At 41.7% G+C, this 26,309-nt stretch overlaps 1 protein-coding gene across 4 annotated transcripts in view; it reads right to left on the reverse strand.

The window, feature by feature from the left end:
- The window catches only part of SSH2 (slingshot protein phosphatase 2), a 204,748-nt gene that overhangs the window by 140,711 nt on the left and 37,728 nt on the right, over positions 1-26,309 (reverse strand). Inside the window, exon 2 of one of the 4 annotated variants that reach the window (XM_083172298.1) lies at positions 7,774-7,851. The exons of the other annotated variants lie outside the window; for them this stretch is intronic. Within the exon in view, the coding sequence (XP_083028424.1) occupies positions 7,774-7,851 (78 nt within the window). The remainder of the gene's footprint in view (positions 1-7,773; positions 7,852-26,309) is intronic. 4 annotated transcript variants of the gene reach the window in all.

The following is a 26,309-nucleotide window of genomic DNA, read 5'->3' on the forward strand; positions in this document are numbered from 1 at the left end:
CATCTAGTAAGGCACAGCCCCTCCCATGTGCTTTTGCCATGTATAATGTGACTTAATGTGACGGGAGCCCCGTGCTGAGCGATGTGCTTAGCACACATCGCTGACACACACATGCGATGCACCAGTGATGTGTCCGGAGCGATCTGTGCTGACCAGTGTTCTCTGGTGAGAATACTGGCGATCTGACTGCATGCAGTCAAAATCTAGTCAGGCAATGGCGTTGCGTGGCACTATGGCCTGCACACATGAAGAGATCCGTGCTTACTTTCTAAGCAATCTAGACAAATCACTTCGAAAATAGGCCAAAATCGCTAGGTGTGTACAGGCAATTGGGTGGAAAGTTTCTACATTCACCTAGCTCTATACAACAGGCAAAAATCTATTTCTGTCTGCTAATGACATCGATTGTTTTCACACCTAGTTACGTTCGGTTTAGATAGTAACAAAAAATGCAGCAGAGCTTACATTTTACTACGGTATAATGTTATCATACACTGGTAAACCAAAGAACTACAGTATTTTAATGTAATAAGCTTTAGATAAAAGCATGTATTTTTTGAATTATCCTAATAAAGATGCATTCTTGCAGTGATAAATCAGCAGCAGCTACAAAAATACTACATTTTAAATGGAGAGATTAGGAAAACATTGCAAGGGTTTCAACACAAAAACAAGAAACCTCTCAGAAGATTTGAAGATTACACAACCGCGTTCTGACCGCCTTCTGTACCACAATTTTTAATCACCGACTGTGTGCTGCCTTCAGTTATTTAATCCTTAAAACCTTTCACTTTTCACTGCATCCGTTAATCTAGTTAAAACTTCCTCATCCTCCAGCCCCCAAACCACCTGCCCTGTCTACCATCGTGTTACAGAAACAGTATGGCAGATGGCCCAGGACAATTCAGAATAGTACATGATCTGGGACAGACCCATACAAAAAAATGTTTGATTTTTATATTTATTTCCAGAACATCGAGACCATCACTGTAGCACTGCTGGTACCAATTAGGTCAGTACCACTTAGCAATGATGTAAAGTTACTTAGAAAAATTATAAAAATTAAACAAACTAGTAGAAAATGTCAAATACAATAGAAAGACTGCTTTAAAGTTACACCTTAGTTTTCAATATTCTGTTGCAAGATTTTGGGGGATACAAAATATTTTTCTCTTTCTTAAAATGTTGTAATAAAATATTTAGTTGAAGAGTCCACGTAAGTGGCCAGACAACGAGGACCCAGTGAATATGCTTGTGACCTCCTTATTTTCCTTGCCATATGTTTGACAGCTTCTAGAGTAAATACAGACCATATGGTGTTTAGAAAATGTTCCCAAATTTGTACGGCATTTAATCAGAACCAGGCCATAAAACTCTGGAAAATACCTTTGTGTTAGATTGATTTTGATTAATGGATTTATAACAATTCCAACATAAGGATTGTGCCTCATAATTTAAAGGATGTGTGCACAATAGGAGTGACTGAGAGTTGCAAGTTCAGACTAGTTTTAATGTATTCCATGGTTTTAGTATGAGGTAAACCCTGGTGAGCGGATAGGACTTTAAACATGAATCAGGATAATGGGTTGATCAACGTCAAATTTGACTTTGAAGCCATATATATATATATATATATATATATATATATATATATATATATATATATATATATATATATATTCCTATTTTACACCTGTAGATATACTGAAATATAGACTCAAACCTCTCTGAATAGAGCTGCCTCTTCAATGCTGTCAGTCAAGACAGCATTGAATAGGCGCCCGCCGCTATTCCCGTTGGAAATAGTGGTGTGCGCATATTCAATACTGTCTTGACCGACAGCATTGAAGAGGCAGATCCACCGAACAGACCCGACAGCCCATTTTGGTGAGAACGGGCGTGAATTGTTGCGATCACGGCCGGATCTCAACAATCTACAGCCGTTTACGCAGACATGCCCCATTTTCGCCGGTCGGTAAGCCAGACTTCGAATGTCATCTGGCGATTTGCGGTCAAGCAAAACAAAAACAGACCAGGGTCACGTCTGTCGGGACGTACTGACAGTCGTGACCTGGGATTGAATATCCTCCTTGGAGAGGAATTTACCGCAGTCTAATTCAAGCAGTGGAGCCATTCAGTTAGATCCAGAGGCAGCCTGATCATTGATGCTACAAATGTGTTAATATTCCAGATTCTATGGGTTACCGCACGTTAGCGGGTTATTTTGTCATGAGAAGAGGCTCTAATTGAGAAGCCTCATGTGTTAAAGCTACCATCCAGACCCCGACCCATCCCTCCCAGGCGTGAGATATCAAAACTGCTAACAAAATCTCCATGCAACAAACAGCAGGATGAAAACAGTAATGGGAAATGTAAAGAAGTACTAGGTTTGCACATACATCTGATATTACATTTTCATTTTCAAGGTGTACCTCTTCTAAAAGGCTGACCATAAGTATTATGCCAAATCACACTCCTCTATTATGGGCTGAAGAGACCCACCCGAGAGGCTAACATGAAGCATAAATGTATTATTTCTATGCTAACAAGAGAAATAGAAGTGGCCCAAAGATAAGCTTCAGCATTTCATGGCTACATGGCGGCACATCCCAGATACGTCAGCAGCCTGTCCTAGCGATAGAAGATTAGAAAGGTTCTCTCACAGCACAAGTGCTATGAATGCAGGCCGTCATTTCAAAATTGTCAGACAAGAATTGTCAACAGGATTAAAAGGAAAACCCAACTCAGATAAAGGTAAAGGAATGGATGCCAACAGCCATTTGACTTAATATCGAATACATTAAATTAGTAAATGAAAACACTACAATACAAACCTCAGCAGGTTTGACTTAAACCTTTCTAATGCGATTCCCTGCAAATGCAATTTTTGGCTGACATTTTGTATGATTATGCCACTGTAATAACCTGCATAAAGCTGGCCATACATCCTTCCGGAGCAACGGAGATGTCTGCATGTATCTCCTTCAGGACTTATTTTATGTAACCAGACCTGATCGCTGCTGTGCGTCTGCAGTCAGATAGCTGCCACCCCGACAGAGTGAAATACCACCGTGTACAAGTCTGTGAACAGCTTTCTAATAGTCTACTGAACTGCAAATACATTTGCAACTCACTCACCATCTGTGCAAGTGTGCACAGATGGTGAGTGTGCACACTTGCACAGATGTGCCAGCCTGCGACAGATACAGGCCGATCGAGGCTGGAGCAGGCGTCACACATTCTTCCTAAAAACACCTGGGCATGCCTGCATTTTTCCCTGACACTCCCAGAAAATGGACGGTTACCACCCACAAACGGCGACTTCCTGTGAAACTTTGGGTGGATCACAAAAATGTGGCAGATTTCTGTCCCAGTTTGGGGTCGCACATGTGCACTACAGCCCAGATCCTTGTGCAGTCAGCATCTGGGCTGCACAACAAAAATCAGGTCTGAATAACCCCCATAGTTTGCACATATTCTGCAGCGCTTTAAACAGAGAATGTGGAGTTTACGAGCCATAATCCCGATCACATAGGATAAAAAGACAACAAACAAAACACGGTTACAAGGACAAAAGACCAATCTTTTGAAAAATGAATACAAAAGGTGTCTTCATTTACTGGATATCCGTAAACCAAGATGTTCCGATTGGGGTAGCATACCGTATCTGCATCTTGGTCATGTAGAACACCATTTGTCGATGTTTGATGGGGGGGAGGGGTCAGAGACTGGGACCGTTCTATAAATCGGGCATGACATAGGAATGCTGAGGTCACACAGACTTTCTGGTCCTAGCAAAGGTGTTTCAGTTGACATTCTGACTAAGCTTACGGTTACTCAGATGAGCAAAGACTGCTACCATATCAACGTGAGCCGATGCTGCACCTGCATGCCAGTAGGAGGTGTCATTTGTCCTCAGATGCTTCCTGCAGCATTAGCATACTTTTGCCGATGCATCCAGAGAAGAGTCAGCGTTAGGAAGTACATCCGACTCTGAATTAGGCCTCCTCAGTTACGCAAAGATGCACAAATGTCACACAGCAAATTACATGTGCAAGCTAGCACGTAGAGTTGTGTCGCTCCCAGTTATTTAAGTGAAGCAGACGTTCATTTTGAGCGTGAAAGACGTTAAATGCGATGGAGTCACACAGGACCTGGTATGCCGAAAGGATCTATTTGGCTCAATGGAAGTAACAGTAAGAAAGGAAACATCTGCAAATAAATAATCTGTAATATTTTCAATCCAATATATATTTATTTTAGGAGTGCGGAGAATAAAGTGACTTTTAACCAGCTATAAATTCCCTAGTAGAAACACTGTCCTATTGAAGATTTCGTTTTACCACTTTTACTTATTTCGCCAAATCTTTCAAGTCGATGCCAATGTTTCTGCTACAACCTCCAAATCGTTCATCAAAGCAAGCAAATTATGCCCGAAGGTGACCCTGTCCTATCCTGTAGATAACAGCTGGCTGTTATGCACAAGCAAATGGCAGCCCTTTGTTGGGAAAAAAAATACAAAAATAAAAATAAAGCATGAAGGTCAAGTCTGGGCCTCTATCCACAAGACCTGAGAGAAATGTAAAAAATAAAAATGCCACATGAAACTGGAAGAATCCCTGATTACAAGCACTGCCGTGAAAAGCTACAGAATCGGAAAAAGAGAAAAACAACCTGCTAAATATGCTGCAGGATAGTGATAAAGCGAGTGTTAAAGCATACCCATTATTCACAAAGTCATTTTATTGTCGGAAACCATCAACTTACTAAGAACTAGCGGCATCAGGTTCTATCATCATAAATGCTAATTCACTACATACTGTAGCTGGCTTCTCAGAATGTAGATAACCGGACCATGGGCCACTTTAACTCATTTATCCTAACCCTCATATAAAGGTTCTACAATCTAATATGTAGGATAAAAAAGGGTTTTTAAATATATATTCAGTTTGGCACCTACCGAGAACCTTTATTTATTGGGGATCTCTGCTGGTCAATCTTTAAAAATATCCGTGAGTGGGGCAACAGGCGATTGGGCGCAAGGTGGAAAAAGGTAAATTCTGGGTGAAAGCACTCCGCAGTAATCCAGTCGAAAGCGGCTACCATAGAAACGGAATCGGTTGGCAGAAAAAAACCACTTGCCCAATGTAGTTTGCACAACACACATGTACATGCACACACTTGGGTTTATTTTTTTATTGGGAGCAAATCAACCTACCAGTAGATATTTGGTTTGTGGTAGGACTCAGTTTTACCTGTAGAAAACCAACTCACGCATGGGGATAAAATTCAAAAATCCACACACTTAGGGTCATGGCGGGAATCAAACTCATGAGGTTGTAACGATAATCATTACCCCATTTGTACTGCCCATATTATTTCTAGTTCGTCTATGCATAATGAGGTTTATGGAGGCAGATTACTAATGGTGCCACAGAGCCACACCCAATATGCTAGTGCTAGGAGGGGTGGAAGTGGCATAGATTAGAGAAGTAAAAACCCCAATAAGAAATAAAACCTTCAGGACACCAAACTTTTTCTCACAAGAATATTGCAGTCGTGTAGCTGATCAGACTCCTATTAATAAAATACAGGGAGTGCACAGACTGTTTAACTCTTCGCTTGTCTTCCTTCCACTATGAATTCACCATTTCACATAACATAAGTGGTCTTTATCCGTTCGGCTTCCATCATCAAACACCATATGCTGTTACTGCTAAAGCTGAGCAGGACTGATAAACGCATTGCAAGATGATTGACATATGCTAAATTGTGGCTTTTTCCCTGTAATGTTTATATCCACTTAGGAAAGTTTGTTGTAATATGCAGTAAAGATGAGTAACAGGCACAGGCACACTAAGTTCAATATATTATCATTTCTAGTTGTATCAATCCATCAAAAAAAACTCATAATCATCACTTATGTAACAATTGCCAATTTAACATGACAGGGGCAAAAATCCACCTCTGGCAGCAAGGATGGCAATCCGACAAATTGGTAACAAGACCATTTCTTGCATCCAATCATTTTCTTACTCAGCAGAACCGTGCCTGGTATCCACCTTGTACAGTATTATTCAGCTTTAATTACCACTTTTTGTGAGTCTAGGAAAATAAATTTGGTATTTTATTTGACACTTTTTAATTTTAAAGCTGTATCTTAATTAACTACCAATAAAATACTGTCATTGTACTGTAATTCTATTTTTATCTACAGCACCCAATGGAGGTTTCTAAAACAAGTAGCTGTTAGGAGACTGGTTTAATACTAATGAGAGCCACATATAGTTCGTAATATGGGCTCCATTCAACAATGAGTTATAACTCCCCTTTGCTACTAATGTTGCAAACAGTAAAATTAGTTATGACTGCAATCCTATATTTAGCAAACAGCAGAAAGCTTAGCTTGCCACTGCTTGTGAAGAAATTACTACGCCATCGACAGATGTTAGAGATAAAATCCACATTGCTGGCAATAGGGAACCGGCAAAGCCTTTCCAGATTCAGCCAAGCCTTCCAGGCTTTGTCCAATCCCTTACAGGGTGAAGTACTATGCGCAGATGTATATGCACGTTTACTAGTAACCAGTGGCAGCTCTTACCCTTGCGGAGAAAGGGGGCTGCCGCGATGCAGCCCCCCCCGCTGCCCCTGCCAGTTCCAGCCGCCAGACCCCTGCACAGGGCCAGCGCATGCGTAGTAACTTCATACATACTGCACATGTGCTGGCCTAAGCCTCCATGGGCCGCAGTACTGCGCACGTGCAAGACCCGTTTTTGGGGCCGCCCCGCATTTGTGCACAGAGAGGCATCCTTGAGGGAGGGAACACCTCCTAGTGGGACTGCCTTGAGTGACTAGCAGGTCGAACTTCCAATAGGAAGTCACTGCCAGTCACATTGAAGTCAGAGCAGTCTCACAGACTGCATCTGGCTTCACTTAGGCACAGAGCAGTGGCGGACTTTCCCGGGGGGAGGGGGGATGGAAGTGAGAAGACATTACTGATCTACGGACAGGTAAGTTATGTAAATACAAGTGGCATATTTGTATGAACTACAGGGATACTAAATGTAATATGCCGCCGCCTAAATAGTTCAATATCATTAAACATAAGTGGCAAATTGTGGCAATGCAATTCTCCATGATATATTGCTATGGGGTATCTTAGTCTGGCTGTGCACATTCCCATTTATCTACCACTACGCAATCTTCATTTATTTCCCAGAACACCTGTAAGGCCTGCAGAGTACTTACTGTGGGGTACAAGGAGAAAGCAAGAGTTGTCACGGTCGTGGTGCACCTCAGAATGAATTTGACACTTAAAATTAACAACTTTTATTAGTATATATTTAAAAATATATTTAACAATATATTTAACAGTCCCCCACTTACTGTGGGGGACTGTTACACAGGCACATTGTAAAAAATTAAAATGCAGAATTTGACATGACTATATGCACATGAATAAAGCATGGCCATACCGTTTATTTGTCCCATTAGCTTGGGACGTAATGAAAAATACCAATAATGGAGACTTTATGATACAAGTGGATAGGTCATGGTTATTGCATAATAAACAGAGGATTGCTATGAACAGTTACTACATAGTAAAACTTGGATAACATGGATGCCTGCGTGTCTAGATCTAATCTTACTGACTGATATTATTCCATAATGGCTGCAGGTTATCTTAGTGGTGTTTTCGAGTCACCAATGTTTTTTCTTCAGAAAGGCAAATACAAGGGAGTCTACTACATGCTACATTGTATACCTACGTACATTGGTACCATTTAAGAGCTCTGCATCTTCACACTGGCAGCAGAATACGTCAGTTTCACTTTCTTCCAACTGTGAGTTCTGTAACGTAAATGAGACAGTGTCAACTTCTCAGAGGCCTGGCTGTGGGAGAGGAGAGTGGCGAAGGAGGCCCAAGAAGCAGAGGGCAGAAGCGTTAGTCACCCGCAGAACTAAAGCAAGGTTAGGGGGGAGCCATATCTTTATAAAGCGTACTTATTACTATTATAGTGCGTAAACCAGTATTTAGCAGCCTATCATAGGAAGGCTGGCCGACATCAAAGAGTACAATCACCCATCATCTGCATACAACAATCTAAAGTTAACTACTTAAAAGCAATATACATATTATCATTACAGGCTGTAAATGGACATCTGTCGTACACAACGTCTTTCTATAGACAATTTTTCCTTATCAAAGGAACACCTTGGGAGTTAAAGGTTATTCATTTACAAGACATTGGTGGGAATTAACGTTAGAATAACAGGAGTATATTGGTAGAGGGACTTCCCAAAGCATCATTGCCGCTCTGCTATATAGTGATAGTAATTAGAACTGCAATGTATTACTCTCAGCTGCATTAGGCTTTATAAACACAAGAGCAACAGGAATGCTGCTATTTATTTTGATATGGTCGCTGCTAACCAGAACCACTGGTTGCGGCCAAACGTTGAGCTTTCCATTTATTTGTCCTGACTAACGAACAACCAACTCTGTGGCCAATATGGACATACAAGGCTAAGCAGAGCTTATTAATGGCTGGATGGTGGTATATCAGCATAACAGGGCACCTACCACTTTAAATGTCCCTGATTACCTCACACAACTAGACAAGAACACATCGAACAACTTTTTTTGTTCTGTAAAAAGAAAGTCAGATCAAACATATATAGGGTGATATAAAAGTTGCAGTACACCCTTATTTCAGGAACCGTGCAGGAAATGGGAAAACTGACTTCGATTCAAGATGGTGCCCATGTCTATTTAGTTACAGTTTCTTATATAGCGCAGCAGATTCCGTTGCGCTTACAATTGTGTGGTACATACCCCAAAAGATAGTCCACCTCACCCATACCTTACTGGAGTATTCACGCTTTCCCATTTCCTGCACAGTTTTTTAAATAATAGGGTATACTGTGACTTTTGAATCACCCTGTATGTTGCAGAACTTGTGGACCAAAGTCAAGGAGAGGAAAATTACAGTGGGCAAACACACAAGTTGCAGAACAATATCAGGTATATTTGACAACCTGCAATACTGTGGCATACCCCGCGATCACTGCTGTACACCACTTAGCAGTAAGTCCATTTCCAAATTTGACATGTTGGAACTATGGCTCTTCTCGCAGCTGGAAGAAGACTGTGCTGGCACAATGTTCAGGCCACATCAATGACCAGTTGTCACAAAGATAATTTGACTGTGCAGTTTCGACGGGTCAAGAAGTGCTGCATTCAAATATTCTCTGTAAAGCGCTGCGGAATATGTATGCGCTATATGAGAAACTGTTAATAATAATAAATAAATAACCTGGAAAAGCAATATAAAATATGGGGGGGGGGATTATTTAAGTGAATTTTAAGAGATGGTATCCAAAAATACCTATAGATGAATAATATAATCAGTGGTAATCAACATGGGTTTGTAAAGAATCGTTCATGTCAAACTAACCTAATGAGTTTTTATGAGGAAGTTAGCTCAAACCTAGACATTGGCAATGCGGTAGCTGTGGTCTTCATGGATTTTGCGCAAGCATTTGACACTGTGCCACATAAGAGGCTGGTTAATAAAATGGAGGATTTGGGACTAGAGCAGTGGTTCCTAAACTTTTTGAATCACGGCACCCTAAAATATCAGAATATTTTTCAAGGCACCCCTAGGCCAAAAGTTGGTTACTAATTTCAGAAAAACTATTTTAGAAAGTTTTGATTTAAATGTTTTCCTTAGGTCCACTTATGTGGTGAGAAACATGATTCACTTCTGTTTAGCCACATATTCTTAATTGGAAGCCACAAGCACTGATTTTGCCTATTTCACTGGCCATAAATAACTTGAATTGATTCTGGACCAGCAACCTGAGGCACCCCTGCAAGTGCTCCAAGGCACCCCAGGGAGCCTAGGCGCACAGTTTGGGAACCACTGGACTAGGGGATAAAATTTGTAGCTGGGTAAAAAGCTGGCTGTACGATAGAGAGCAGAGGGTGGTGGTAAACTATGGTTTTTTTTCGAGTTGGATTCAAGTACTAGAGCAGGGGTTCTCAAACTGTGGGTCCTGACCACAAAGTGGGTCCCGACTCCATGTTGCTGACCATCAGACTGATGACTTTTCTGATTTCAGTCAGTGATTCAAAGAGTCTGAAAAATCTGTTGAGTTGTCTGTTATTTTAGACTCTTTAGATCATGTTGTGCCTTCACAATGCTGCCATGTATGTGCTGTCTGCTGCCTACACATGTGATGTGATGACCTTCTGCAGTAACTTGCTGGGGTCTTGTATTTATTTTTATTGTCTGATGGAGTTCCAGAGCAAAATAGTTTGAGGACCCCTGTACTAGATGATGGAACACTAAACAGTCTCCAACTTTGTTGCTGACACAAAACTTTGCAGGGTAGCTAGAACAGTCAAGGATGTCTCCATTCTCAAGGGGGACTTAGATAAACCTGATGATTGGACTGATAAATGGAAAATAAGGTTCAATGTAGATAAATGTAAGGTTATGCATCCCGGAAGACATAACCACTGTGAGACTTATAAACTAAACTGAGTAGAATTGGGCAAATCAGAATTGGAAAAGGACTTACAGTAGGAGTCCAAAATGGCAACAAACTGGGGTGCAGTGCTCAGTGTCATGGTGCAGCCACAGGGCAAGGAAACTAGGGAAGACTAAGTAATCATGCCACTCTACAAGGCACTGGCTAGACCTCAACTAGAAATTGTGCAATTCTGGGGCCCACATTATAAAAAAGGACATTATGGAACTGGAAAAAGTCCATAGAAGAGCAACCAAGCAAATAAAAGGATTGAAGTGTTTAAGCTACGAAGACAGACTAGTCAAATTAGGAATGTTTATGCTGGAAAAGAGCCATTTAGGTGTAGGCATGCTTAACATAAAACACCTATATTAGAGGGAAATATTCGGTACTTGTGTAATATCTGGGCGCCCGATTTTTTGATTGTATGCGATTTTAGCCAAAATTCAATGCGATTTTTCCATAGGAATCACTGTTAAATGGTCCCAAATAGCCCCCAGGCCCCCCAAAATGCCCATTGTTTGTATGCCCCCTCATTGTTAACGCCACCCCACCATCAACGCCATCCCGAAGCGTGGCGAGCGCAGCGAGGGGCGGCGGTACGCGTCCTCCGACCTTTTCATACCCCCACTATTTACGTCGGCGTGGAGTTGATTTTATATAGTGTGGCAAGCGCAGTGAGCTACCGAGCCCGAAGCACGGTGAGCGGACACGCAATACCTGTGAAGTAATGCGCGTCCGCTCGCCACACTATATAAAATCAACTCCACGCCGACGTGGATAGTGGGGGTATGAAAAGGTCAGAAGACGCGTACCGCCGCCGCTCACCACGCTTCGGGATGGCGTTGATGGTGGGGTGGCGTTAACAATGAGGAGGCATACAAACAATGGGGGGGCCTGGGGGGGCATTTCACATTGACCCTAATGGTCTCCGGGATCATTTGGGACCATATAACATTGGTTCCTATGGGAAAATCGCATCGCAATTTTGGCTAAAATCGCGTTGCATCGCATCTGATTGTATGCCTTAAGTTAAGGCATACAATCAAAAAATTGGGCGCCCAGATATTACACAAGTACCAAATATTCTTAACTATAGGGCAACCTCTTTGCTGTGAGGTCAGAAACTAGGACATGTGGGCATCCTTTCAGACTTGGGGCCAGATGCACTAAGCTTCAAAAGTGAGAAAATGGAGAGTGATAAACAGCCAGCCAATCAGCTCCTGCCTGCCATGTCACAGACTGTGCTTGAAAAATGTCAGGCAGGAGCTGAATGGATGGCTACTCGGCCCTCCTGCTGTTGATGAACTACACATCCCAGCATGCCTTGCATTAGTTTTTCTATTTGGACATGCTGAAACCAATGCAAGGCATGCTGGAATGTGTAGTTTCTCAACAGCTGTAGGGCCGCTTGCTGCCCATCCCTGACCGAACGGGTCCCGAATAAGGTTGAACTTGATGGACACAATTTTTTTTTCAACCTCAACTACTGTGTTACTATAGTTTCTATCATTTTGAAATCTACCACCATATTCTGCAGCACTATACAGTGCATCTGGAAAGTATTCACAGCGCTTCACTATTTCCACCCTTTGTTATTGGGTGCCGGACAGGTTCCTGACAGTCGGGATCCTGACAGTCATTACCCCGACACTCGGGGTCCCGACGGCCACCGGTTATTCTCCCTCGTGGGGTCCACGACCCCCATAGAGGGAGAATAGAATAGGTGGGGAGCATCGCGAACCACCGTGCCCGCAGCGTGGAGAGCGCAGCAAGCCCTCAAGGGGCTTTGTTGTGCTTGACACGCTGACAGTCGGGCTAATGACTGTCGGGACCATATACCACACCCTTGTTATATGGGAAAATGCCCTTGAGTGGCTAGACTTGAATCCTATTGAGCATCCCTGGAGAGATCTGTAAAATGGCTGTGTACCGATGATTCACATCCAACCAATGGAGTTTGAGAGGTGCTACAAAGAGGAAGGGTGAAACTGGACAAAAGATATGGGTGCCAAGCTTGTGGCATCATATTCAAAAAGACTTGAGGCTGTGTTTACTTCCAAAGGTGCATCAACAAAGCATTGAGCAAATATGTACATGTGATTTCTGTTTTTCATTTTTTAATAAATTATCCAAAATCTCCCACTATTTTCACCTTTAGTTATTGGGTGCCAGACAGTTTCCCGACAGTCGGGATCCTGACAGTCATTACCGCGACACTCGGGGTCCAGACGGCCACCGGTTATTCTCCCTCGTGGCGTTCCATGACCCCCATAGAGGGAAAATAGAATAGGTGGCGAGCGGCGCAAGCCATCGTGCCCACAGCGTGGTGAGCGCAGCAAGCCCGCAAGGGGCTTTGTTGCGCTCGCCCCGCTGTCTGAGTAAATTAGCAAAAATCTCCCAAAAACATTTTTTCATGTTGTCATTATGGGGTATTGTATGTAGAATTTTGAGGGGAAAATGTATGTATTCCATTTTGAAACAAGGCTGCAACATAACAAAATGTAAAAAGTGAAGCGCAGTTAATACTTTCTGGATGCACTATACATGTAATAGATACAAGCAATCAATTCTAATCAAAGCAGGTCATGATTTTACATAGTCTGGAGCCCTGGTGAGAACACACTGTGTATATCCAGGTACTTTATGGGATTCGGTAAATGTATGCAAGATTTTAGTTTCCAAATACCAGCATCCTGTAGGAACTAAGATGTAGCGGTATTTCCTGTATGCTTGTATAAAAGAAAAACCACTGTGTACTCGGACTCTGCAAGAAATCACATTGCTTAGCTGCCTTGACAAATGCAAATTTGCTTTTTTATACGCTTTATGTCTTAACTTTGCTTTCAGCATATAGGGGCATCAATGCTTTCCATGAACAATAAGTTGTCTTGTCTGTCTTGCATGAGAATCCTTCCAGGCCATTCCTCGTAAACCATAAATTCTCATACAGTTGTGTTTAAAATTATTCAACCCCCAATGCTGTAAAGGGGTTTAGGGACTATAGTGTACATTTGGAATTGTATTCAGAATGAAATCCTACAAGGACGTTTTAAAGAACCAAATGCAACTAAACTGACATCAATTGTTTATATAACACAGTAGTAAATGGGTTTCTTCATTGCCACAATTATTCAACCCCTTAAAGACTACCACTCTGAAGAAGAGAGGTTAATTCTGTTGTTTTCAATCAGGTATTGAAAACACCTGTGGATGTCACCGAGCACCAATCAAGCATAATAAGCACCAATTAGGCAGCTTTAAAATGACTGTGATACTCAGCTCCTTCTAGACATTTACTGGTGTGGTTACAAACATGGTGAAGTCAAGAGAATGGTCCAGGAAGACAAGCGAAGAGGTGATTTGTCTTCACAGGAAGGGCAATGGCTATAAGAAGATTGCAAAGAAGTTAAACATACCAAGAGACACCATAGGAAGCATCATTCGCAAATTCAAGGCAAAGGGCACTATTGAAATGCTACCTGGTCGTGGAAGAAAGAAGATCCTGACTTCGACTGCTGTGCGCTACCTGAAGCGTAGAGTGGATAAAAGTCCCCGTGTGACTGCTGAGGAACTGAAAAAAGATTTGTCAGATGTGGGTATAGAAGTTTCAGCTCAGACAATAAGGCGCACACTGCGTAATGAAGGTCTCCATGCCAGAACTCCCAGGCGCACCCCCTTGCTGTCTCCCAAGAATAAGAAGAGTCGACTGCAGTATGCCAAAAGTCATGTGGGCAAACCACAAAAGTTGTGGGATAGTGTTCTGTGGACTGATGAAACAAAATTAGAACTGTTTGGGCCCATGGATCAACGCTATGTTTGGAGGAGGAAGAACAAGGCATATGACGAAAAGAACACCTTGCCTACTGTGAAGCATGGCGGAGGGTCAATTATGCTTTGGGGCTGTTTTGCTTCTGCAGGTACAGGGAAGCTTCAGCGTGTACAAGGTACCATGAATTCTCTTCAGTACCAGGAGATATTGGATGAAAATGTGATGCAGTCTGTCACACACCTGAGGCTTGGGAGACGTTGGACCTTTCAACAGGACAATGATCCCAAGCATACCTCCAAGTCCACTAGAGCATGGTTGCAGAGGAAAGGCTGGAACATTTTGGAGTGGCCATCGCAGTCACCAGACTTAAATCCGATTGAGAACCTCTGGTGGGACTTAAAGAAAGCAGTTGCAGTGCGCAAGCCTAAGAACATGAAGAATGGGCGAAGATACCCGTAGATCGCTGCAAGACACTTGTGTCAAGCTATGCTTCACATTTAAAAGCTGTTATAACTGTAAAAGGATGTTGTACTAAGTACTAAGATTGAATGTCACTTGGGGGTTGAATAAAAACTAATAATGATGTGAGCACAGAAAAGACATTTGTGGTTATTTCATTATAAACTTAAGTTTATATTTCTCTGACCTACAAGTGCCTCTTTCATGTAAATGTAAGCAAGATGACTGAATGATCAAAATCAATGTCAAACTGGCCAAAACATTCAATTTCAGTGGGGGTTGAATAATTTTGAAGACAACTGTAGATCATAAGCAAAGTCATATTGCCTATGAGTGGGCATACTTGAAAATGACACACTGCAATGAATTGAGAACAGCGCAACAGCAATGGAACAGCACAGTGGAAGCACATAGGGTCTATATCCTGTCTCCAAAGTAACGATGGGCAGGTGTTCTTTGGACTGAGGTGACCAATGCTCACAACTAGGGTTTGTGTACTAGTAACCATTGAAATCATTGGGAGGCAATTACTGTAAGTATGTAGAAAGGAGGAAGTAATTGTGCAACTACAGAGGGGTTCATTAAGAACTGAGGATAGCAATGAAGTTGACACTGTATAGGTAAGAAGGACTTTTAGCAGTATCTAGAATCTCCCATAATTCATCTGGGGGTCGAGCTTTTAGCCATGCTGCACTGAATCTATGGAACTCATTTCCCCATACAGTTGGAGAGGCCACCACTCTAAAATCCTTCAAAAGCAGACTCAAGACGTTCCTGTTTACGCAAGCATTTCCATATTTCCCTTAAGTATCGTTTATTAAAAGCTTTTCTGTACGTCATTGTTCATGTACTGTATTACATTCATTCTATCTGCTAAGCGCCTTTGGAGAAAAAGCGCAGGATGATGATGATGATGAATGATGAAGATAATGAATGACGATTACTAGTTCCTCAAGAACTGGTAGGCTACATCCTTATGAATATTGGTGAGGCCCATTTTGTGAAGGAAACAGCTGCACATCTGCTTTAAACAGGGCCTAAAACATATCAGGAAGTTCAGAACAAGCATTGGGAATGGAGGTTTCACATGTCCAGGGTCAGACAAATGAAGAACAAACATAAGGAAAACTGTTAGAGTGGACACACCCTTCTTAGTTTTGGTAGAATCCCAGGCAACTACCCTTATTGAGAGAAATAACAATCATCCCAATGTACAAAATAACAGTGTTTAGCGTACGTGCCAACAAGCACTAAAACTCTCTTCCAGAAAATGTAATAAAAAAGGTGAGTGAGATATACTATCTGCATTATTAGGTTGGCTATGATCACGCTCATTTTAGCATGACAACCAATCAGTAATCAATGTATTTAACTGGGAATAAATAATTGATTTGCACGATTACATCATGTAGCTAGCCCACCTTCCAGGCAAGTAAGCACCCACCTTCCAGGCAAGTAAGCACCGATGTGGGAAAAGTGTCCCCTCTTCCTGCAAGCTGTAAGGTCTTGCCATACCTCAGTAGTAGTGTGCCCACACACGGTGCAAATCTTGGATGCGTTTTGAACTTTTTAGTTCCCATCACACAGTGTTTATTTGGCTTGCATTGCGCGCTCCTGCGTAGTTTATATTGCAAGCCCAAAAAGTGTGTGCAAGCAGTACTTTTTGTACTAGATAGCATCGCATCTAGTAGAAATTGCACGCTGTTGTAAAGTACCGTATAAGATTTGAACTAGATGTGATGCTATCTAGTACAAAACGCACACAGCGCGTATCGCACCATGTATGTGTACCTTAACTTCTGTGTTTTATACAACAAATAAGTAAGGCTTATTGGCCTTTGCTTTCTAGAAATTTTGTGGCTGCTGTTCTTCATTCCGGTGACTCTGCTAAACGTATTATATTGAATCGCTCATAGAGGCAGATTCAGACAGTGCTTATTTAATGTCACAATGTTCTCCGATGTTTTTTACTGCATATGTACAAATATGACCTGCAGGGCACCAAAAAACAACAGCATGACTAACAAGCTGATGGCATTAGTGGGCAGCAAGTGTTCTGGATAATGGCGTGAGACAGACCCGTTTTCTGGGCATACCAAAGGCATTACTAGTGTTCATTGTAGCACCCGCTATCTTTGAAAACCCATGCAGTTCCTCTTCCCTACCTGGGGTGTCGCTGTCTGCTGTAGTGCTTCTAGCACAGTGTGGTCTGTATATCAGGACTGATATGCAAACCAGACCTGTGCTAGAAACACCACAGCAGACAGCGACACCCCAGGCAGTGAAGAGGAACTGCATGGTTTTTCAAAGATAGCGGGTGCTAGAATGAACACTACATTACATAGGTCCCGGCAGCATGGTATTGAAAGACATAGAATATTTTGCAAATGTGATCAGAAATGGTCTTCATTATTTCTCAAGGTATTTACTAGTGCCTTTAATATACAGATTATTAGATTTATTTAACCATGCTCCATTCTTCGCTGTAATCTTACCTCTTCAAGCAGTATAAAACAATGTTGATAACAAAAAAGCCAAAAAAAAAGTAATTTGTGCACCTGGGTTATTACAGACATCAAAAGCACATAACTGCCGCCTGCTGAAGGCTGAAATTAATGTTTATACACTACAGGCATGTAATTGCACAAAAGTTGAGTACACAATGACATCATGCAGCAGTATTTATATATAGCATTCTGCTCCACAGGTGCACACTGCTCGAGAACAAGCCCGTCTTAGATTGCAGAATTAATCATTCACCTTTACAGCACGATAACTAGGTGTCTTTAAAAGAAACATCTGCACTTTGAAGATTAAAAGGAAGGGAGTTTTATCGATAGATGAAGACAATTTGCATTTTAGGTGATTGCTGGTGGCATTAAAAGGCTGTATTAATCTCAGAGCACATTGGATATTTTTGTGCTAACCCAATTTTTATTTAAAAATAATCAATTTAATAAGTGCATTGCATGCCACATAGCCCAGTGATCTCACTAGCAGTGAACAGAGAGGGTGATCAGGTACTAAGGGAAGAGAAAGTCATGTCTCAGCAGGGTGTAGGTGACAACAACACTCTCTTGCGTGTCATGGCTAGTGTGTAATGACTACCCGTGTAAACACACAATGGTGTCAATTTACTAAGACGGGAGTTCTATTGAAGATGGGATGTTGCCCATAGCAACCAATCAGAATCTACTTATTGTTTATTTAGAGCATTCTAAAAGATAATAGGTAGAATCTGATTGGTTGCCCATAGCAACATCTAATCTTCAAAAGAACCCCCATCTTAATGTTCTATTGAAGTGTTGTGGGGTATAGCCAGAGATCTTGCTAGTTGCCTGTATACATTCAGGGTGCAAAATTCAGATCAATGTATGGGGTAGGTTTAACGCTCCCCATCCATTACTTAAGGTGGCCATACACACGCAGAATTATCTTCAGATCTGGCTGGTTGGAACAAAAACATGGTTATGGATGAGAGCAAATGACAGTTGACCATTTGCTTGGAAATGCTGGAAAACTGACAAACTGTCACTCATCCATAACCATGTTTTTGTTCCAACCCGCCAGATCTGAAGATAAATCTTACTAGTGTATGGGCACCTTAAGACTTCTCTGGGAGGAGAAGTCGCAACCGATCTCCCCTTGAGCTGCCCGGGACCTTTGCATGCGGACCTTTTGCATGAGATATATTGCATGTGATACCATTTCCCACTGCGGGATCCGATGGATCCTTGGTACAGCACTGACAATCTCCTGCTCTGATCTGATGCGCAAGGGACCACACATCGGATCAAAAATTGGAGATTTAACACATGTGATGCGGCCCAATGTCACGGCATCGAATGAAAAGGGCCCAATCGCACAAGTGAATGGCTGCTCTTGAGGGGACAGTGCTTTTGCATTGATGCATACAATTAGAACTTGCTTTTAGATGCAATTAGCATTTCGTTTGCATACTGATAACAACAGACATATGGAGCAGAACGTCCAACTTATATCATAGTTGAAAGAATACCTTTTCCGGTGACTAATATGGCAGCAATACAGAAAGCCGTTTCGGCTATGGATACATTATTCTTTGGATCTTAAGAAATGAGGACATAAGGCACAGACTGGTATTTTTCAATCAGCCCGTTTCAGGATACACAAGGCCCATAAAAAATATAACTATATTAAACCTCTTTTCCGCTTAGTTCACCAACATCCTGCATCTCAGGGCAATGTTCTGCTGTCTAGTCAGCACAATTAGAAATGACCTGCCCCCTCCTCCCACATGCCCTACTCTGTGTAAATGTACTCCGTTTCCCGGTCTCATTGTTATTTTGGTATGTGTTACATGGGCTCCTGACATGTAATGATGCCTGAGGGACAGCACTTCTAGTACACGCAATGACGCTCTGAAATTATTTTTTTTTCTTTTCCTCTTTGATCACCAATGAAGACTATGAATTATTTATTCTTGTACTATCCTCTAGGGACATAGACTAATACAATACCTGGAATAAAAGAACAAGTATTTAAATATCTGGCAATGTACTTTATGTTCTCTAATTTGCCTACACGCTTACTTTTTTTTTTTTACCTCCTAATAGTTATTTTAATTTTGCATATTTTCTTTATTCTAAAAGGCTTTAAAGGGAGAAAAGAAAAATTATAGTATATGAAATCCTTGCTATAAACTATTCTGTCACAAGATAATACGCTATACATTTATAACAGTATCTTAGTGTCCACACAAGGTTTGTGGACACTGAGCAGGTTGCATGGAATACATACGGATGACCGGCAGTTGGGATGCCAGCGGTCAGAATACCAACGCAGAATCCCAGTGAAGGGAATCCAGACAGTGGACATACTTATGATATATACTTTATGCAGAAACAGGGATTATCTGCAGCGCTGGGTTAATGTGCAATTCTTTATATGGGGTTTGCAGGTTTTCAAAATCAACAGATTGTTCCAGAAGTTTTTTCTTCTTTTACTTAAAAAAACTTTTATTTATGAAGCCAATATATATGCAAAAAAAACTTTTGCCAAAGATATAATATGCATTTTTTTGCATATATATTGGCTTCATAAATAAAAGTTTTTTTAAGTAAAAGAAGAAAAAACTTCTGGAACAATCTGTTAATTTTGAAAACCTGCAAACCCCATATAAAGAATTGCACATTAACCCAGCGCTGCAGATAATCCCTGTTTCTGCATAGAGATTGTCCATTGAAATAATCATTGATTGAATATTTTCACCTGGGATTCAGCAGCTGCAGGGGGAGAGCGCTTGAGACTGTGTGGACTGACTTTTTTAAAGAGAACTTATGATATATACTTACCTGCCACCCCTTAACCCTCCCCACAGTCTAACCATAACCTCCTCCCCGTATAGCTAGACCCTAAACCTCCCCTCTACTGCCTAAACTAATCCATGTAGTCCGCCGCGTAAACATAACCCCCTACATGCATCCTAACCATAACTGCCCTTCTAAGTGCCTAATCCTTTTTCCTCCCTCTCCATAGCCTAACCCTAACCTCCCCCACCGAATGCCGGTCTCCCGGCAGCAGACAGGATGTTGGTGCTGATATAGTGAATGCCGGCATCCCGATGCCGGGATTCTGAACACATCCCAGTTGCACATAGCTGATACGAGACACCACGATGAACAATTGGTACACAAGCAAAGAGGAGCACGTCAGGAAATTACTTTTATGGCAGGTTTCACTGAACCGGTGTGTTTTCAAGAGAAAATGAAAAAAAGTTTTATACACCGAATTTGATATCCCCTCAAAAAAAATCAGATACATTATGAAAAATCCTGAAAACCATCCATTTTATGCTCCCAATGTTTTTACACAGGTAATTGTATATTCCTCATAAATGTTTAATAACATACAAAAAAACTTTATAATATAGTTGCATATTAACTTCAGTTAATATAAATACATATCAATCACGTTCCTAATGGAATTAACAGAAAATACAAAATAAACAGGTCTAAAAAAAAAAAACTATCTGCAATGAACTAAACAACTCTTACTATAGGTAATATATGCATGACTAAAAGTCTTTTTAGGTTTTTTTCTTCATTAAAAAGTACCTTTGTATATTTTCATTTACGATTTGTGGTGATCAGCAAAAGATATGACTGAAAAGTGGAACCATCTGACCCAGTGAAGTTCTGACATGTAAGCAGCCCCATTTAGAGCAGACATTTCTTGTTGCCTGAAGTAACCTTTCATACTTGGAAACTTTACTCCATGATGCCAAGTAAGTGAAATCCAAAAGCAACAAGAGTTCAACTGTAGACCTTGAGTCAGCCATACGGCTTGTACATGAGAGCCGGCGCTTCCTTCCAGCTGGCTTCCTACATCAGTTTTCTGTGGAATTCCACTGAACTGCAACTAAAATATCACACAGGCAGTGCTAGAAAACAAAGTAATCATACTGTACTGTATATGTTCATACTGTACTGTATATGTGGTAGGGATATCACAATTTCGAAGACCACAACGTCCAGACTATGGTGACAGCCTCTCCCTCTCCCCACAAGATTTTCACTGCATCGACATGCGTACATCTCACATGAAACAACATGTCAACTTAGCTGGTGAAAAAATAATGAAAGGCTATATACAATTCAGGAAGGGCCACACATACGACATTGGAAGAAATGTTACATTTGACCACAGTTATTGTGCCCATTTTTTTTTACTAGATTAGAAGCCTAAAATATATTTGTTTTAGATGGACACAAATGTGCACGTAGGTTAATAGTCTTCATACTAAAGTAGCATGTATGTGTGTAGAAGACTATAGACCACAGGTTCTCAAAGTCAATCTGTTGCGAGACATAACAGGAGTGTATGGCCGCCTTAAGCTTGCTAGCAGGGCCCTCCTACTTTTCACTTATCACTTAATTACCTACACAGCTTATATAAGCCAAACTTCACATCATGAAGAACCAACTGATCCTGTTAAAAACTACCTTGTCAGCATTCAGGGCCATGAGAGGAATATTGGACCTACTGGCTAAAGTTATTGCACTTATTGGGGTAGATATATGAAGCAGTGATAAGGGAGGAGAAGTGAGCCAGAGGAGAAGTGGCCCATGGGAACCAATCAGCACTGATGTAACATCTATAATTTGCATAATATAAAATTATACAGAGCAGTTGATTGGTTGCCATGCTTCATACATCTACCCTATTGACTGGCAGCTGATTGACTGGCAGGAATTAAGGCAACTTGACCTGGATGCAATGGGATAATGTCATGCACTCCGTGGATCATAGGCTATTCCCCTTGGATATCCTTTTGCTATTATGCGCCGTAAATCCAGACCATCACATCCAAGTTATATAAAGTAGATAAAAGGAATGGAATCTTTTCACCAATTGGTGCGATTTATAAGCGAACTAGTAATTACTGTTCTTAATAGTGGCAATTCTTATAAGAACAGTAGGTGCAAATCATTTTTATAGTTGGAAAGCAAAGATTGACTATGAAAAGTTGTGGATAATGACACGAAAAAGAGCTTTTCAAATGTTCCACATAATTTCAAAAGAGAAACAAAAGTATCGCAGATTCAGAAGTTCTTATATATTTAAGAATGGTTAAGTATATTGCTACTATAGAAAAAAAACATAGATTGAGATAACCACAGCTGCCAGTCGCTCCTTAAACATTTATTTAGTGGTTGTAAATTCCAGTCAATTTGGCAAGCGGTATAAATTTGTTTCTTCAAGCTATAAAAGACAGAGATGCAGCAGAGGTTACGGCTGTAAATTGGCCTCACTAGCTGAACAGATGCAGCGCCAGAGGAAATATTTACAGGCCCTAGGCTCTCAGAAATGGGAACACACATACTGTATATTCACAATCTAAATCCAGGGATGTATATGCAAGACAGTAATATGGTACAGTAAATATTAATATATGTACATTGAGCAGAATGTTATGCTCATATCACTAGTTCTATCCAGAGGAGGTGACCAAAATGGCTGTACCCTTTGGTGGTGATTCAAATGTTTTAGCACACCACATTGCAGCGTATGCCACTCATGTTAGCTGGGGCAATATGCAAATGTTTGTTTTGTGTCTGACAAAAATTGCTTTTCGTGTCTGTCATACCCAAAACACCGGGCTTATCCATCCAAAGAAGCTAAGGGGGATATTCACTCTCCCGACAGGAGATATGGCTGCGGGGCCCTATTCAATGCGGTCTTCCTCGACAGCATTGAAATGGGATCTTGGAAGAACGAGCCGGACTTCACAAGCAGTCGGGCTCATTCTGCCGAGAACGGCCGGGAATTGACGAGCTCCCGGCCGCAGCACGCCGATTCCCGGACGCTTCTCGTGGCCACGCTCTCTTCTCGTCCCGCGGCAGGTGGGACATTGAATCCCGCCTGCAAATTCTTGGTCGAGCAGACCAAGAACAGGACAGGGTCACGACTGTCAGGCCAGCCCGACAGCCGTGACCCAACATTAACACCCCCTATGGGTGATATTTAATCTCCTACAGTCATTGGGGTGGGGGGGGGGGGGTCGGTTGCGGGGCCCTATTCAATGCTGTCTTCCTCTGCAGCCTTGACCAGGGGATCTCAGCAGAATGAGCCTGACTTCACAAGCAGGAATTTACGAGCTCCCAGCCGCAGCTCACTGATTTCCAGCCGCTTCTCACGGCCACACTCCCTTCTCGTTCCGCGGCAGGCGGGACATTGAATCCCGCCTGCAAATTCTCCGTCGAGCAGACAGAGAACGGTACAGGGTCACGGGTGTCAGGCCAGCCCGACAGCCGTGACCCAACATTGAATACCCCCCTAAATCTGTCTAAAGTATTGGCGCGAGCAGACCTAATGGGCGCCGCTGGTATACACGTCAACAAATGAATTGCTCCTTCTGGCACAGGGATCCAGAAAAAAAACCTTTGGTTTTAAAGAGATCCAAAGGGAATATTAACTACTGTATGTAATATTGTTCTAAGCAAAAATTATAATTTTCAATTCAAAACTACAATGTTTTACTTAGAAAATCATTTTAGCAATATAGAAATAATAATAATAAAAATCCAGTAAGTCCACTTAAGTTATAACACACCAGAATAGACAAATATAAGTAAAGACAAATATTTACTGAATGTTGATTATTCAAATACTTCATAAGCATTGAAAACATTTAACTTTTACTAAGATTTGCACAAACATTAAAGCCTGGTTATAAAAAAATCAGTTTTCATTTCTGGAGTTCCTTACAGAACTTATTAAACAACTCTAAATTTTACCGCTACAATATGCTCCCTCCACACCACCAGAGACCCTTTGTTTTCAGCTGCTGTTGTCAGATTGACCACAGAGCTCCTGCAAACATGGTTATCCGGAACAGACCAATGGTCTCTGGGAAGAGTGAGGAGCTGTAAAATGTCAGGTGGTAGAGCAGGTCTGGCCAGGACAGAAGGTGGAAACACAAACATGGAAATGGAAAACTTGGTATTCTAAAGCTGTGTACACACGGGGCGATTTTAAGCACATATCGCTGGCAATATGGTCGCTGAGCGACCATATTGCCAGTGATTTGTATGTGCTGTGGTCTCCTTTTCATCAGCAACCATCAGAGTCTCCTGTTCATAAGCGACCATCTCTGATCGCTGATGAAAACGAGACACTGAGCAATATATTGCACAGTGTGTACACAGCATAACTGTATAGATTATGCTAACATGAATTATTCCAAAGGTTCCCAAGCGCAACCTTCAATCATCTCAAAAGTCCAGGTTTTAAGGAAATCCATAATTAGGCACAGGTGAATTAATTATTTCTCCAGTCAGTTTGCATATAGCATCTGTGTACAAGCAGGGATTTCCTTAAAACTCGACTGCTGGGGTACTTTGAGGACTTTGTTCGTTCTCCGCTCTGAAATGAAGGTTATGGGTGTGATTAAATTGAACCCATAAGCACTGCTTGGCCCTGTGCCGAAAAAAAAAACAGAGTAGGGTGGGAGCTAAATAACGTCTTCTGCAATTTGAAGTACCATAAAATAATCCATGATTGTTCTTTTTTAGGTTATTGGTTAAGAACAGAAACTCACTGTTCTATGAAATGAGTTGTAAGCAATAAGGCAGAGTGGTGGTATCAACAGGTTTGCACCTCACAAGAGAAAACGTAGGCAGATCAATACAGAAGAATTATTCAACATAACCAAGCTTTCATCAGACATCTTACTGTGGAATTGCATAACATGACATGGGCCAAACAGAAATATGCAAGTTTCAAGAGCACAGCATACAAATAAATTACCACCAGTGTGGGTGCCAACATTTTAACAGTAATGGCAAAAACTTGTAATCAGTGGGTGTCATCTGCAGTCAACCTGGGTCATAGATCTGTCTGGCTATTAAATAGTTATTTTGTCAGATGTTGTGTTAGAACACGTTAACATTCAAAGCTTCTCAGCCATTCGACTAATGCTGGGTACACACCAGGACGACTAGGGCCCGATCCCCACAATCTCGATCCAATTCCGATCAATTGGATGTAGATTGTGTGCTGATTGGGCCCTTTTCTGACCTGCTGTGGACCGATACCGATCCGATGCGCGGTCGTCATTGAGATCCTACCTGCTGCAGGTAGGATCTCAATGACGACCATACAGCCGGGTGCGGGTCGCCATGGGATCGGTCCCGCTCACGGTGCACATCGTGAGCGGGTCGTGCCCCCCCTCGTCACCGTGAGCGGGTCGGACGAGACACTGACGACCCGCTCACGATGTGCATCGTGAGCGGGTCGTCCTGGTGTGTACCCCGCATAAGATCCAGTGTCATAATGTCCTGGGTGTGACTAGCACCCCTTCTGTTCACTGGACTTGAGCCCAGAACGCCAACAGCACTGAAGTTGATCATGGTACGGCACATGGGTGCCTGATGAATCCACAGGAGAATAGCATTTTGACACTATTTAATTTGTACCCCTTTGTCTTTTTTTAATTAATATATTTACATTGTTGAGGGAATGTGATAAACATTTATAAACCTGCTGATGAAGATATAGAGCAAGTGATTAAGGTCCAGTTGTATCAAGCTTCAAAAAGTGATAAAATTATAAATGTGATAAACAACCAGCCAATCAGCTCTTACCTGTCATTTTTCAAACCCAGCCTGTAACATGACAGGTAGGAGCTGACTGGATGGTTGTTTATCAGTCTCTACTTTATGACGCTTGATACATCTGTCCCATAATATTCTGGTTCCCACAAAGATGTGGCAAGCCCTGACAGAGAATTACTTAGCCCTATGTCAAGGTGTATGGGAGCAAATAGAGGTCAAAAATAAAAACAGCTCTTCTGGTTTTGGCGAGGACCCAAATACCACACTCGTTGCCCACTTTGAGTGTGTTATGCAATTTGGTTATGGAAAGTATTCACTAATGATTTCAAAATAAAAAACTGTGAAAAACATTCACACCCCACAGAAGAACGCAGGAAAATGAACCGAAGATTGCTTACCGTAATTGGCGGTAATGTTCGTAACCGTATATCATGGAGCACGCTGCG

The sequence above is a fragment of the Crinia signifera genome, chromosome 2 (assembly GCF_055691185.1).
Source record: "Crinia signifera chromosome 2, ASM5569118v1, whole genome shotgun sequence".
Classification (NCBI taxonomy): Eukaryota; Metazoa; Chordata; class Amphibia; order Anura; family Myobatrachidae; genus Crinia; species Crinia signifera.